The sequence below is a fragment of the Mustela nigripes genome, chromosome 17 (genome assembly GCF_022355385.1).
Source record: "Mustela nigripes isolate SB6536 chromosome 17, MUSNIG.SB6536, whole genome shotgun sequence".
Lineage (NCBI taxonomy): Eukaryota > Metazoa > Chordata > Mammalia > Carnivora > Mustelidae > Mustela > Mustela nigripes.
Genome location: NC_081573.1, coordinates 34,261,817 through 34,274,126, shown reverse-complemented (window position 1 = coordinate 34,274,126; position 12,310 = coordinate 34,261,817). Strand labels below are relative to the sequence as shown.

The following is a 12,310-nucleotide window of genomic DNA, read 5'->3' as shown; positions in this document are numbered from 1 at the left end:
TGGTTCCAGGTCATTGCAGTAAAGTGAGTCAAGTGAATTTTAAGAGTTCTGTTATACTGTAGTATAGCCTATTAAGTATGTAAAATCATTATGTCTAAAAAGTATACACTTCTGTTAAAAAATACTTTATTGCTAAAGCATGTTATCATATAACCTTTGAGCAGAGTTACTCTTTTTGCTGGTGGAGGGTTTTACCTTTTGTTGATGGCTGCTGACTGGTCAGGGTGGTGGTTGCTGAAGGTTGGAGTGGCTGTGGCAGTTTCTTAACATAAGACAACAGTGAAGTTTGCCACATTGATTGATTCTCCTTTTATGAATGATTTCTCTGTAGTGTATGATGTTCTTTGATGGCGTTTTACCCACAGTAGAACTTACTTCAGAATTGGAGTCAGTCCTGGGCTCCTGGGTGGCTCAGTTGGTTGAGTGCCTGACTCCTGGTTTTGGCTCATTCATAAACTCTTCAGCGTCCTAAGATGGAGCCCCACATTGTACTCTCTGCTCAAGGTGGAGTCTGCTGTTCCTTTTCCTCTGATCCTCCTCCTGCTTGTGCATGCTTTCTCTCTCAAATACATACATAAGTAAAATCCTAAAAAAAAATTTGAGTCTGGGTGCCTCGGTGGCTCAGTTGGTTAAGTGACTGCCTTCAGCTCAGGTCATGATCCCAGAGTCCTGGGATTGAGTCCCACAGGAGGCTCCCAGCTCTGAGGGGAGTCTGCTTCTCCCTCTGACCCCCTTCTTCTCATGCTTGCTCTCTCTCTCTCAAATAAATAAAATCTTTTTTTTTTTAAAATGATTTTATTTATTTGTTAGAGAACGTGCGAGAGTGAGCACAGGCAGACAGAGTGGCAGGCAGAGGCAGAGGGAGAAGCAGGCTCCCTGCCGAGCAAGGAGCCCGATGTGGGACTCGACCCCAGGACACTGGGACCATGACCTGAGCCGAAGACAGCCGCTTAACCAACTGAGCCACCCAGGCATCCCAATAAATAAAATCTTTAAAAAAAAATTTGAGTCCTCTCAAACCTCCTGCTTTATTAGCTAAATTTATGTAATATTCTAACCTTTTTTGTCATTCCAAATCTTCAACAGGAGTAAATTCCATCTCAAGAAACTTTGTTTGCTCATTCAAAAGAATCAACTCCTCATCTGTTAAAGTTTTATCATGAGATTGCAGCAATTAAGTTAAATCATCAGTTCTGGTTCTCTTGCTATTTCGGCCCCATCTGTAGTTACTTCTTCCACTGAAGTCTTCATCCCCTGAAGTCATCCTTGAGGGTTGGAATCAACTTCTTCCATTAACTCCTGTTAATGTTGATATTTTGACCTCTTCCTGAATCTTGAATGTTCTTCTTGGATGGCATCTAGAATGGCAAATCCTTCCCAAAAGGTTCAGTTTACTTTGCTCAGATCCATTAAAAATATTGCTATCTGTAGTGGCTCTAGCTTTAAGAAATGTATTTCTTAAATATTAAGATATTTCTTAAATAGCAAGACTGGAAGGTTGAGGTGACTACTTGATCCATATAGGCTGCAGAATGGATGTTGTGTTAGCAGACTAGAAAACAATATTAATCTTGTTACACATCTTGATCAGAGCTTTTGGGTGACTTGGTACGTTGTCAGGGATCAGTAATATTTTGAAAGAAACCTCTTTCTGAACAGTAGGTCTCAACAGTAAATATTCAGTAAACCATGTTGTAAACAAATGTGCTGTCCTCCAGGTTTTGTTCGATTTATATAGTGCACAGGCAGGGTCACTTTAGCATAATTTGTAAGGGCCCAAGGATTTTCAGAATGGTAAGTGAACGTTGGCTTCAACATACAGACTCCTGGTGCACTAGTCCCTAACAAGAGAGTCAGCCTGTCCTTTGATCCTGGTGCACTAGTCCCTAACAAGAGAGTCAGCCTGTCCTTTGAAGTAGGCATTGACTTTTCTCTAGCTGTGAAAGTCCCAAATGGCATCTCATTCTAATAGAAGTCTGTTTCCATCTTCATTGAAAATTTGTTGTTTAGTGTAGCAGCCTTCATTATTTGGCCAGATCTTCTGGACAACTTGCTGTAGCTTCTTTATCAGCCTTTGCTTTACCTTGTGCTTTTATGGAGATGGCTTCTTTCCTTAAACCCCATGAGCCAACCTGTGCTAGCTTCATATTTTTCTTCTGTAGCTTCCTCATCTATGTCAGGCTTTATACAGTTCGAGAGAGGTTAGGGCTTTGGCTTAAGGGAATGCTGTGGCTGGTTTGATGTGTGTAGACCCCCAAAACTTTCCCCGTACCAGCAGTAAGACTCTTCTTTCTTATCATTTGTATGTTCTTTGGAGTACCACTTAATTTCCTTTAAGAATTTTTTTCTTTGCATTTACACCTTGGCTAACATAGGCACAAGAGGACTAGCTTTTGGCCTTTTCGACTTTAAACATGCCATCCTCAACTGACCTTAATCATTTCTTTTTTTTTTTTTTTTTTTTTTTTAGATTTATTTATTTATTTATTTGACAGAGATCACAAGTAGGCAGAGAGGCAGGCAGAGAGAGAGAGAGGAGGAAGCAGGCTCCCTGCTGAGCAGAGAGCCCGATGCGGGACTCGATCCCAGGACCCTGAGATCATGACCTGAGCCGAAGGCAGCGGCTTAACCCACTGAGCCACCCAGGCGCCCGACCTTAATCATTTCTATCTTTTGATTTCAAGTGAGATGTGTTTGACTCTTCAACACTTAGGAGGCCATTGTAGGGTAATTAATTGGTCTAATTTCAGTATTGCTGTGTCTCAGGTAAAAGATAGAAGTTTGGGGAACAGCCAGTTGGTGGAGTAGACAGAACACACAAGATATTTATTACGTTTGCCCTTGTATATGGGCGTAGTTCATGGTGCCCTGAAACAATTCTAATAGTAACATCCAAGATCACTGATCACAGATGACCATAAGAAACATAATGGGAAAATTTGAAATATTGTGAGAATTACCAAAATGTGACAGACAAGAAGCGAGCAAATGCTTCTGTAGAAATGGCACTGTAAACAGTTGCTGTAAATCTTCAATTCGATAAACAAAAAACATTATCTACAAAGTGCAATGAAATGAGATATGACTAGTATCTCACTAGAGAGGTACCATCAGATTACTATATTATAGTTATTTAGAGTAGTTCTCTGCATAGTTATACCACCAGGTGGATATAGTTTTGGCTTCATTGTTTATTTATTACTTTAAGTATTTAGATAATACGTTTTTAATAATTTAGTTTTGTTTGATAATTATGTAAAATTTTTGTTCCCAAAGTTATCTGTAAAACTTTTATTTAAAAAGCGATTTAGTTTTCCTAGAAATGTGGTTTTTGGTTGTTTCAATTCTTTTTTTTTTTTTTTTTTTAAGATTTTATTTATTTATTTGACAGAGAGATCACAAGTAGGCAGAGAGGCAGGCAGAGAGAGAGGAGGAAGCAGGCTCCCCGCTGAGCAGAGAGCCCGATGTGGGACTCGATCTCAGGACCCTGAGATCATGACCTGAGCCGAAGGCAGCAGCTTAACCCACTGAGCCACCCAGGTGCACCTCGTTCTTTTTTTTTTTAAGGTGGGCTCCGTGCCCACCCATTGTGGGGCTTGAACTCAACTACCTGAGATCAAGAGTAGTGTGCTCCATCAACTGAGACAATCAGGCACCCATTACTGGAAATATATTATATATTGAAATGGATTCAAGTAAATCCAAAATATTTCATAGAAACCCAAAGTTATTCATACAGATAGGATAATGAAAACTAAAATCAGTATTTTTTTAAAAGTTAAAATTGTTTAACAAGTATGATAAATATGAAGATGCTTTATTACCTCTGTAGAGTGTATTACAGTCTAAAACTGTGATTATTGTAAGGTATAGAGTTACTGCCTTCAATTTAAATTTCAAAAATCTGGGGCGCCTGGGTGGCTTAGTGGTTTAGGCCTCTGCCTTCGGCTCAGGTCATGATCTCGGGGTCCTGGGATCGAGCCCCACATCAGGCTCTCTGCTCAGCGGGGAGCCTGCTTCCCCCCTCTCTCTGCCTGCCTCTCTGTCTGCTTGTGATCTCTATCAAGTAAATAAATAAAAATCTTAAAAAAAAAAATTTCAAAAATCTGATACTTATTTTTGAAGTGGGGGAGGGGTTCTCATGACCCTGAGATGATAACTTGAGCTTAACTGACTGAGCCACAGGTGCCCCAAAATTGGTACTTCGTAGTTGTGTGGAATCTTGTTTTTTTTTAATACCTTTGAGATAATCTGTTAGGTTTTGTATTTTTCTTTTTATAAGTCTTTTAGAGCGTTTGTGTGAAAATCTATATCCATACACACACACACACACACACAAAATCTGCTTTTTGGCGCTACGTCGCAGGCATAAATCATCAGGTAACTGCTGATTATCAACATTCTACCCAAAGAAGAGTGTAACAAGTATTAATAGAGAGGGATTTTTGTTGTTTCTTACTATGGAAGTTACCTTTTGTGGACAACATTATTAGGAATTTTCTTACAGTGAGCTAAAATAAATGTTTGAGGCTCTTTCTCTGTATAAGATTAATTATTTCATGTAATTACCCTTCACACAATTAAATCTTTAATTCTTTCTCATGTGTTCTCTAGGGCAGATAGTGTCCCCTTTTTCTAACCATTTCACATGGTTTTCTGAATCTCTACCACTGTAAATGCACTGTTTGTTAATGTTCCTCTTAATATGTGATTGTAGATGAGAATTTGTTACTCTAACTACAGATCAGATCATTATAGAAATATTGTAGTTTGCTTTTGATACAGTTAATTTATTTTCAATGTAGCCTAAAGATTCAATTACCAGATTGTAATGTACTTAATCTAAAACTGAAATATTTTACTGGTCTCCCCTGTTCAGTGAGTGGAATGGTTTAAATTTTAAGTGAAAATGCGTAGGACTTGATCTTGTGGGAGCAATGATATCTTATTTCAACATCTTTGCAATCCAAGACCATGCTTTTAAAATAGCACTTTAGTGGGAAAACAAAACAGGAAAAGTTTTCTTCTAATGAAGGGGCAGCGTGGTATCACTGAATGAACATTCTGTTTACCTAGCAGTTACAAAACACATCTTCAGATCATACCACTATCCTGCAACTTATGTGTGAAATTTGTTAGTCATTGCAACCTTGATTTTCTAAAAAGAATCTTTATCTGTATTAATGTGGTATTGTTTGTCCTTCCTAGGGTTGTTGGTAAGATTGAGTGACTGTAAAAGCAATTGTAAAATTACATAATATTGTAGAAGTCAGTGGAAGGATGAGAAGAGACAGTCATAAGATTGTTTATTCTAGTTAAAAACTTAAACATTTTTTTGTTTTTTAAAGATTTTATTTATTTATTTATTTGAGAAAGTGAGAGTACGAGCCAGGAGGGGCAGAGGAGGAAGGGAGAAAGTATCTGAACAGAATTCCCACAACCTTGCTATCATAACCCAAGCTGAAACCAAGAGCCTGAAGCTTAACTGACTGAGATAGCCAGGCGCCCCTGTTTTGTGTGTTTTGTTTTGTTTGTTTTGTTCTTTGGCTTTTAACAGTCAAGCAGAATATCTCTTCCATTTTTAGATTGGTGTAATAGCAGATAAGTTGGTAGGTTCCTTAACCATGATCTAGACTCTTGAACTTGACTCCCTCTGACTTTTTTTGTTATTAAATGCATTTGCATACTATCTACTTTTTTTTCTTTTAAGATTTTATTTATTTGACAGAGATCACAAGTAGACAGAGAAACAGGCAGATAGAGAGGGGGAAGCAGGCTTGCCGCTGAGCAGAGAGCCCAATGCAGGGCTTGATCTCAGGACCCTGGGATCATGACCTGAGCTGAAGGCTGAGGCTTTAACCTACTGAGCCACCCAGGCGCCCCTGCATACTATTTACTTTTTGCCTGAAATGATCTTTCCTCAAGCTCTTTCTGTGATTGTTGTTACCTCAGTATTTTAAATCTCAGCTTATATGTTACATCTTTAGGGAAGGCCTTTCTGAGGCACCACTCCCCCCTCCTATCCATGTCACATAACCCTGTTTTGTTTTTTCCTATGACAGTATTATCAGAAATTCTTCATACTTTTTCCCCCTGTGAGATCATACTTCATGAGAGCTATAAAGCCCATTGCTCTCTCCTGCTACATTTGCTGTACCTTGCATAGTATCTAGTATGTGGTCAAATACTTGTTAAGCCAGATGATCTCTTTTTTTCTTCCTAAAGGTTTCATTTATTTGTTTGACAGAGCAAAGCACATGCCCACAAACAGAGTGCCAGGGAGAGGGAGAAGCAGGATCCCTGCTGAGCATAGACCTCCCTATGTGGGCTCGATCCCAGGACCCTGGGATTATGATCTGAGCCAAAGGCAGAGGCTTAATAGACTGAGCCACCCAGGCGCCCCAAAGCCAAGTATTCTTGTTCATTTTAGGGAGAGATCCATTTGGTGGTTGGAGCATAAGTAATTTTATTCCTGACTAATTTGAATTGCCTCTTTAAGATGTTTTTAGCATTCTAGGGGATAGGGAAAAAAATAATCTCTGCTTTTATAGGACTTAAGGAACTGTAAGAGCCCAGAGAATCAATACATTGTGAATAGGTTCACAGTAATTTTTTGAGATGTCGAGGTTCTTATTATTTGATTTTATTGATTTTTAATTTTAAATATCTGTAGGACAGTGTAAAAATTGGTGTCTTATGTTTAACTACCTGAGTTTTCAGGGTGGGAAAAACTGAAACTGAAATAAGTTAATTTAACCATGTACCACATAATTACGATTCAGTGGAAAGCATATAGGCTCTGGAGTTGGACTATGAATTCTGATTTCTCAGCTCATCCACTATGGGATTTAAGGCTCATATAATCTGATGCAAGTGTTCGTCTCTTCATCTATAAAATTGCAGTAAATTTTGACAGAATTGTTGAAGATAAAACCAAGGAATCTCAGTATCATACTTAGCCTAAAGTGTAAGAAAATATTACTTGTAATATCTCAAAAAAGCATTTGATAAATGATTATTCTGTACTTACTGTGTGCTAAGCTCTTTTCTAAGTGTGAAGAAATGAGTATCACAGCATAAATTCTGTGCTCTTGTGCAACTTAATCTAGTGAGGGACATAGAAAATAAACAGAAATTATCAGGTGGCCATAAGCTCTACGGGGAAAAGTAAAGCAGGATAAAGTGGTGATGGTGGGGCTGGTCATGTAGCTATGAAAGGAACTGAGAGAACAGCCCATATGTAGATGCCTAAAACTTTAAGTTAGAATAGCAAGTACCAACATTGGTAAATTTGAGAAACAGCAAGAAACTAATGGAGCTTGTGGGCAGCATCTAAAGATCTAAAGTACTGAAGTCAGACTTTATTTTTTTGTATTTATTTTTTTAAGTAAGCTCTATGCCCAGTGTGGAGCCCAGTGTGAGGCTTGAACCCAAAACCCTGAGATGGAGACCTGAGCCGAGATCAGGGGCGGCATGCTTGACCCAGTGAGCCCACCCGGTGTCCCCAGACTGGTTTATTTAAGTCATTGCCTTGTCTATTTTAAGGAGTTACCGTTGCGTTAGAGTGATTTATAATGCATAGAAGAAGTGAAACTTGAATAAATACAGTTTGTTACAGAATTGTTGCCTTACAACTTTAAAAAAAAGAAAAAGAAAAACATTCTCTATTCTTATTACATGTCATTTTTGTTACTTTGTGTGTTGGTTTAGATACTGACCAAAGTGCACACAGTTATTTATATGAACTAATTAATTTATTCTACTTTTCCTGTCCGTGACTGTAGGAAACATTTAAAAAACAATTATAAAATGTTGGCACCTCCATTTTATTAATTCCTATAACTCTTAATCAAAATGAACAATTAATGTATTTTGGGATTTTGCATAGAGACTTTTTTTTGTTAAATTCTCTTTAATGGTGACTATAAATTTATATTTTTGGTCTTTATAGATTGTGAATCGGCACGGTCCAGAGGCAGACAGGCATTTATTACGCTGCCTATTTTCACATGTGGATTTCAGTGGCGATGGTAAAAGCAGTGGCAAAGATTTTCATCAGGTATTGGGGCTTACAGAATTTATGTTTACTTAGATTTAATTGTTCAGTGAATTGCATCTTGGGCATTGTGTAGCAAATAACACCTACAAGTCATGCCGAGTCATCTTAGCTGACTGAATGAATGAAAGGTATTGGGACTTGTCCTTTTTTTTTTTTTTTTTTTTTTTTAAGATTTTATTTATTTATTTGACAGACAGAGATCACAAGTAGGAGAGATGCAGGCAGAGAGAGAGAGGAGGAAGCAGGCTTCCTGTGGAAGCAGAGAGCCCGATGCGGGACTCGATCCCAGGACCCTGGGATCATGACCTGATCTGAAAGTAGAGGCTTTAACCCACTGAGCCACCCAGGCGTCCCGGGACTTGTCCTTTTTTTTCGTCCTTCCCCTCTCCTGCCTGGCTGCTGACCATTAATAGCTACCTAGGTCCGGCTTAGATTGCTGGGGATCAGACCTGCCTGTGGGAAACAGGAATGGGGGAAGTCCTGCTTGACAAGTAAGTAAGGCAGAGAGGGGATCTCTTGTTCTAGATAGAATTTCTTTGGTTTGATTTTCAGTCTGGTAATGGTTTGTCATTATATTGTTCCTTACAGTTATCTGTCAAGGGAAACTATTTTGTAAAGGTGTTGATGTTTAACTTGTTGCTAGTAGACTCTTAAGTAGTTTAAATGGGATTTTTAAAGAGCTAATTTTGATAAGGTATGGAAACAATATACAGTATTGGATTATGCTTTAATGTTCTGAGTACCTCTGCGTCTGTGAAGAGATGAATGTTAGTGCTAATGAAGATTCACTTTTTATTTTTAAAGACTCAGTTTCTGATTCAGGAGTGTGCGTCGCTGATTACAAAGCCAAATTTTATTTCGACGCTGTCCTATGCCATTGATAATCCATTGCACTATCAGAAGGTTGGTATTGCTTTTGTCTTAGTAGTCTTAAGAATATGACTTTCCTTTTTTTTTTTTTTTTTTTTTAAAGAATGTGACTTTCTAAAAAGGCTTTAAACCTTGATCTCATAGTGATCTATTTTAATTTAAAATTTTCAGTAGTTTGGGGTTTTTTAATTTTCTAGCAAAATCAAGACAGTTTGATAATAAGTAGAGACTTACTAAAACCAGATCATGTGAAGTCTTAAGATTGTCATTTCACAGTTCTAGGATATGGGGTGTTGTTTCTGATAAGACTACAGAATTCTTTCACTCCTGTGTAGTACCTTGATTGAGTGAATAGGTGTTTTTATCTTGAAAATCATTACGTTCTTTTTTCTTTTTAAGTTCTTCTTGTTTTAAAATAAAGTTTGGTTTGTTTCAGAGTTTAAAGCCTGCACCCCACTTATTTGCCCAGCTGAGTAAAGTTCTCAAGTTAAGCAAAGTACAAGAGGTAAGTGATTTAAGAAGAGAGATAGGCAAAATTGGAATTGAAACAGTTACTTGACTCTTTGAACAACCTAATCCCTATTGTTTCAGGTAATTTTTGGCCTTGCCCTCTTGAATTCTTCCAGCTCAGATCTCAGAGGTTTTGGTAAGTTACTTTTTTCTTAAAGATCCTGTAGTGAAATTATTTCTTTAAAACCCATGAGTTTTTGAATCTTGAGGCTTCATAGTTTAGACTTAGTAAAATAATCTAAGATTATTTTCTTTTAGTTTGTCTTAAACATGAGCGGGTGAGGGGTGAGTTGGTGAATGAAGATGATGGTCATCTGTGTTCTGATGTGAGTTTTTACCTGTTGTGGTGCAAAAGTAACTTGTGGTTTTTGATTTACCTGACTTCTAGCTGCCCAGTTTATCAAACAGAAGCTTCCTGATCTTCTGCGTTCTTACATTGACGCAGACGTCAGTGGAAATCAAGAAGGTGGCTTCCAAGATATAGCAATAGAGGTCCTACATCTCCTCCTCTCCCATCTCCTCTTTGGGCAGAAGGGAGCCTTTGGAGTTGGACAGGAACAAATAGACGCTTTTCTTAAGACGCTGCGCAGAGGTAAAAGAGTATCTATTGCTTACAAAAGGTGATTTCTTAGGATGAACACAAATACATGACAGAAGGATTTTAGAATACACATGAAGACGATGATTTACTTTTCATTTTTTAAGAGAGAATTTTGTAATTTCACATATGAAAGTGATTAAAGCCCCATAGGAAAGGTATAAAATGAATGTAACTTCAGTAATCTTGTCCTATAGATAACAATCTCGGTTAAGACTTGGTATGTTTCATATAGTCTTTTTTTCTCCTTTAAGGTGATGGAAACTATGTTGTTGGGACATACTCTTTTTACTTAGAAAAAATTGGTCATTATTGATATGCCCACTTTAGTTCTTGGACTATTTGAATTGCTCTGCTAAGATAACTCCTGGTCCTGTTGTTGATGTTCTTTTCTCTGATTTTTGTTTTGTGGAGCTGAGTAGTCTTCTTAAAACAAATCTTTGATTATACACTAACCACTATTTATTTTCACTCTTACCTTTTAAAAAAAATCTTTTAAAAGATAGATTTATTTATTTGAGAGAGAAAGAGAAAATGCCTACCAGCTGGGGGAAAGGGCAGAGGGAGAGGGAGAAAAGAAGCAGACTCCCCACTGATTGCCCAGCTCAGTCCCAGGACTCTGAGGCCATGACCTGACCTAAAAGTAAGAGTTGTGTACTTAACTGACTGAGCTACCAAAGTGTCCCTTAATTTAAAATATTTTTAAAGTACGCTTATCTATTTAAGTAGTCTCTGCACCTCATGAGAGGCTTGAACTCAAAACTCTGAGATCAAGAATTCCATGCTGTATCAACTGAACTAGACAGGTGCCCCCTATATAGTTGAATTTAATTAAAAAATTTTTTTTAACAGCTACTTTTTTTTTTTTTTTAAGGATTTTATTTATTTATTTGTCAGAGAGAGTAGAGGCAGGGGGAGACGCAGGCTCCCCTGCTGAGCAAGGAGCCGGATGTAGGACTGGATCCCAGGATCCTGGGATCATGACCTGAGCTGAAGGCAGCCACTTAACTGACAGCCACCCAGGCGTCAGTTTAATTTTAAACTGCATTAACTTCTCAGTGATAAGAAATTTTCTTCCTGAAATTGATAGTGATATTCTAATTGTCTCTGATGTCTTTTTTGTATGGAAACTGATAGTCCTACTGTGAAAATTTGAAGTAATATTTAGGATGTGACTTGGTCTCTAGGTGTTGTATTAGGATCCTAATACAAAACTTAAAAATATATACCCAAGCAAAAGCACCCATATTTTGGAATTGGTGTTAAGGTCCTAACTTGGATGAGTTGGATTGGAAAAAAACTTTGAAAATGAATGTGTGGAAGATTCAGGTTTGGGGGCTTCTAGAAAGAGTAAATGAGGATAGTTTGTTTTTAATCAGTATAGCAGTTGTAATCTTTTGTCCTTCAGATTTTCCCCAGGAACGCTGTCCCGTGGTGCTTGCACCACTTTTATACCCTGAAAAACGGGACATTCTAATGGACAGGATCCTGCCTGATTCTGGAGGGGTAGCTAAAACCATGATGGAGAGCTCCTTGGCTGATTTTATGCAGGAAGTAGGCTATGGCTTTTGTGCAAGGTTGGTATAAAACGTACTGAACTTCTGATTACTCTTGTGCCAGATATGATGTAATAATTCTTTAAGGCAAGTTCCTAAGATTAGTTAATGTGCCCTCATCTTTGTCTCTGAGTTTTGCTTCTGAATTTAATCTTCCACACACAGGCATACCTCATTTTGTATGCTTCACTTTGTTGTGTTTCATAGATACTGCACTTTTTCTCCAAACTGAAGTTTGTGGCAACCTGTATACAGCAGGTCTGTTGCCACCATTTTCCCAATAACATTTGCTTATTAGTTTGTCTTTGTGTCACATTCTGACATTTCTCACAGTATTTCAAACTTTTTCATTACTATATTTGTATAGTAATATAGTAATATTACTGTATAATGGTGGTTTGTCATCAGTGATTACAACTCACTGAAAGCTCAGATGATAGCTAGCAATTTTTATCAAAAGAGTATTTTTTAATTCAGGTATGTACATTTTGTTTAGATGTAATGCAATTGCACATGCAGTAGACCTGCAGTATAGTGTAAACATAACTTACACCGGGAAGTGAATAAGTTCGTTTGACTTGATCTGTTAATGGTTGTGTAGAGCTAAACCTACAAAATCTCCCAGGTATGCCTGTATTAATTTATATATATATATGTATGTATGTGTGTGTATATATATATATATAATTGAGAAACTAGGGGAGGAGAGAGATATTT

At 37.7% G+C, this 12,310-nt stretch overlaps 1 protein-coding gene across 6 annotated transcripts in view; it reads left to right on the top strand.

Moving 5' to 3' along the window:
• The window catches only part of CNOT1 (CCR4-NOT transcription complex subunit 1), a 113,087-nt gene that overhangs the window by 36,079 nt on the left and 64,698 nt on the right, over positions 1-12,310 (top strand). For all 6 annotated transcript variants that reach the window (XM_059382605.1, XM_059382601.1, XM_059382606.1 and 3 more), the window contains exons 3-8: positions 7,952-8,059; positions 8,864-8,962; positions 9,366-9,434; positions 9,521-9,575; positions 9,828-10,031; positions 11,446-11,614. In XM_059382605.1, the coding sequence (XP_059238588.1) occupies positions 7,952-8,059; positions 8,864-8,962; positions 9,366-9,434; positions 9,521-9,575; positions 9,828-10,031; positions 11,446-11,614 (704 nt within the window). The remainder of the gene's footprint in view (positions 1-7,951; positions 8,060-8,863; positions 8,963-9,365; positions 9,435-9,520; positions 9,576-9,827; positions 10,032-11,445; positions 11,615-12,310) is intronic.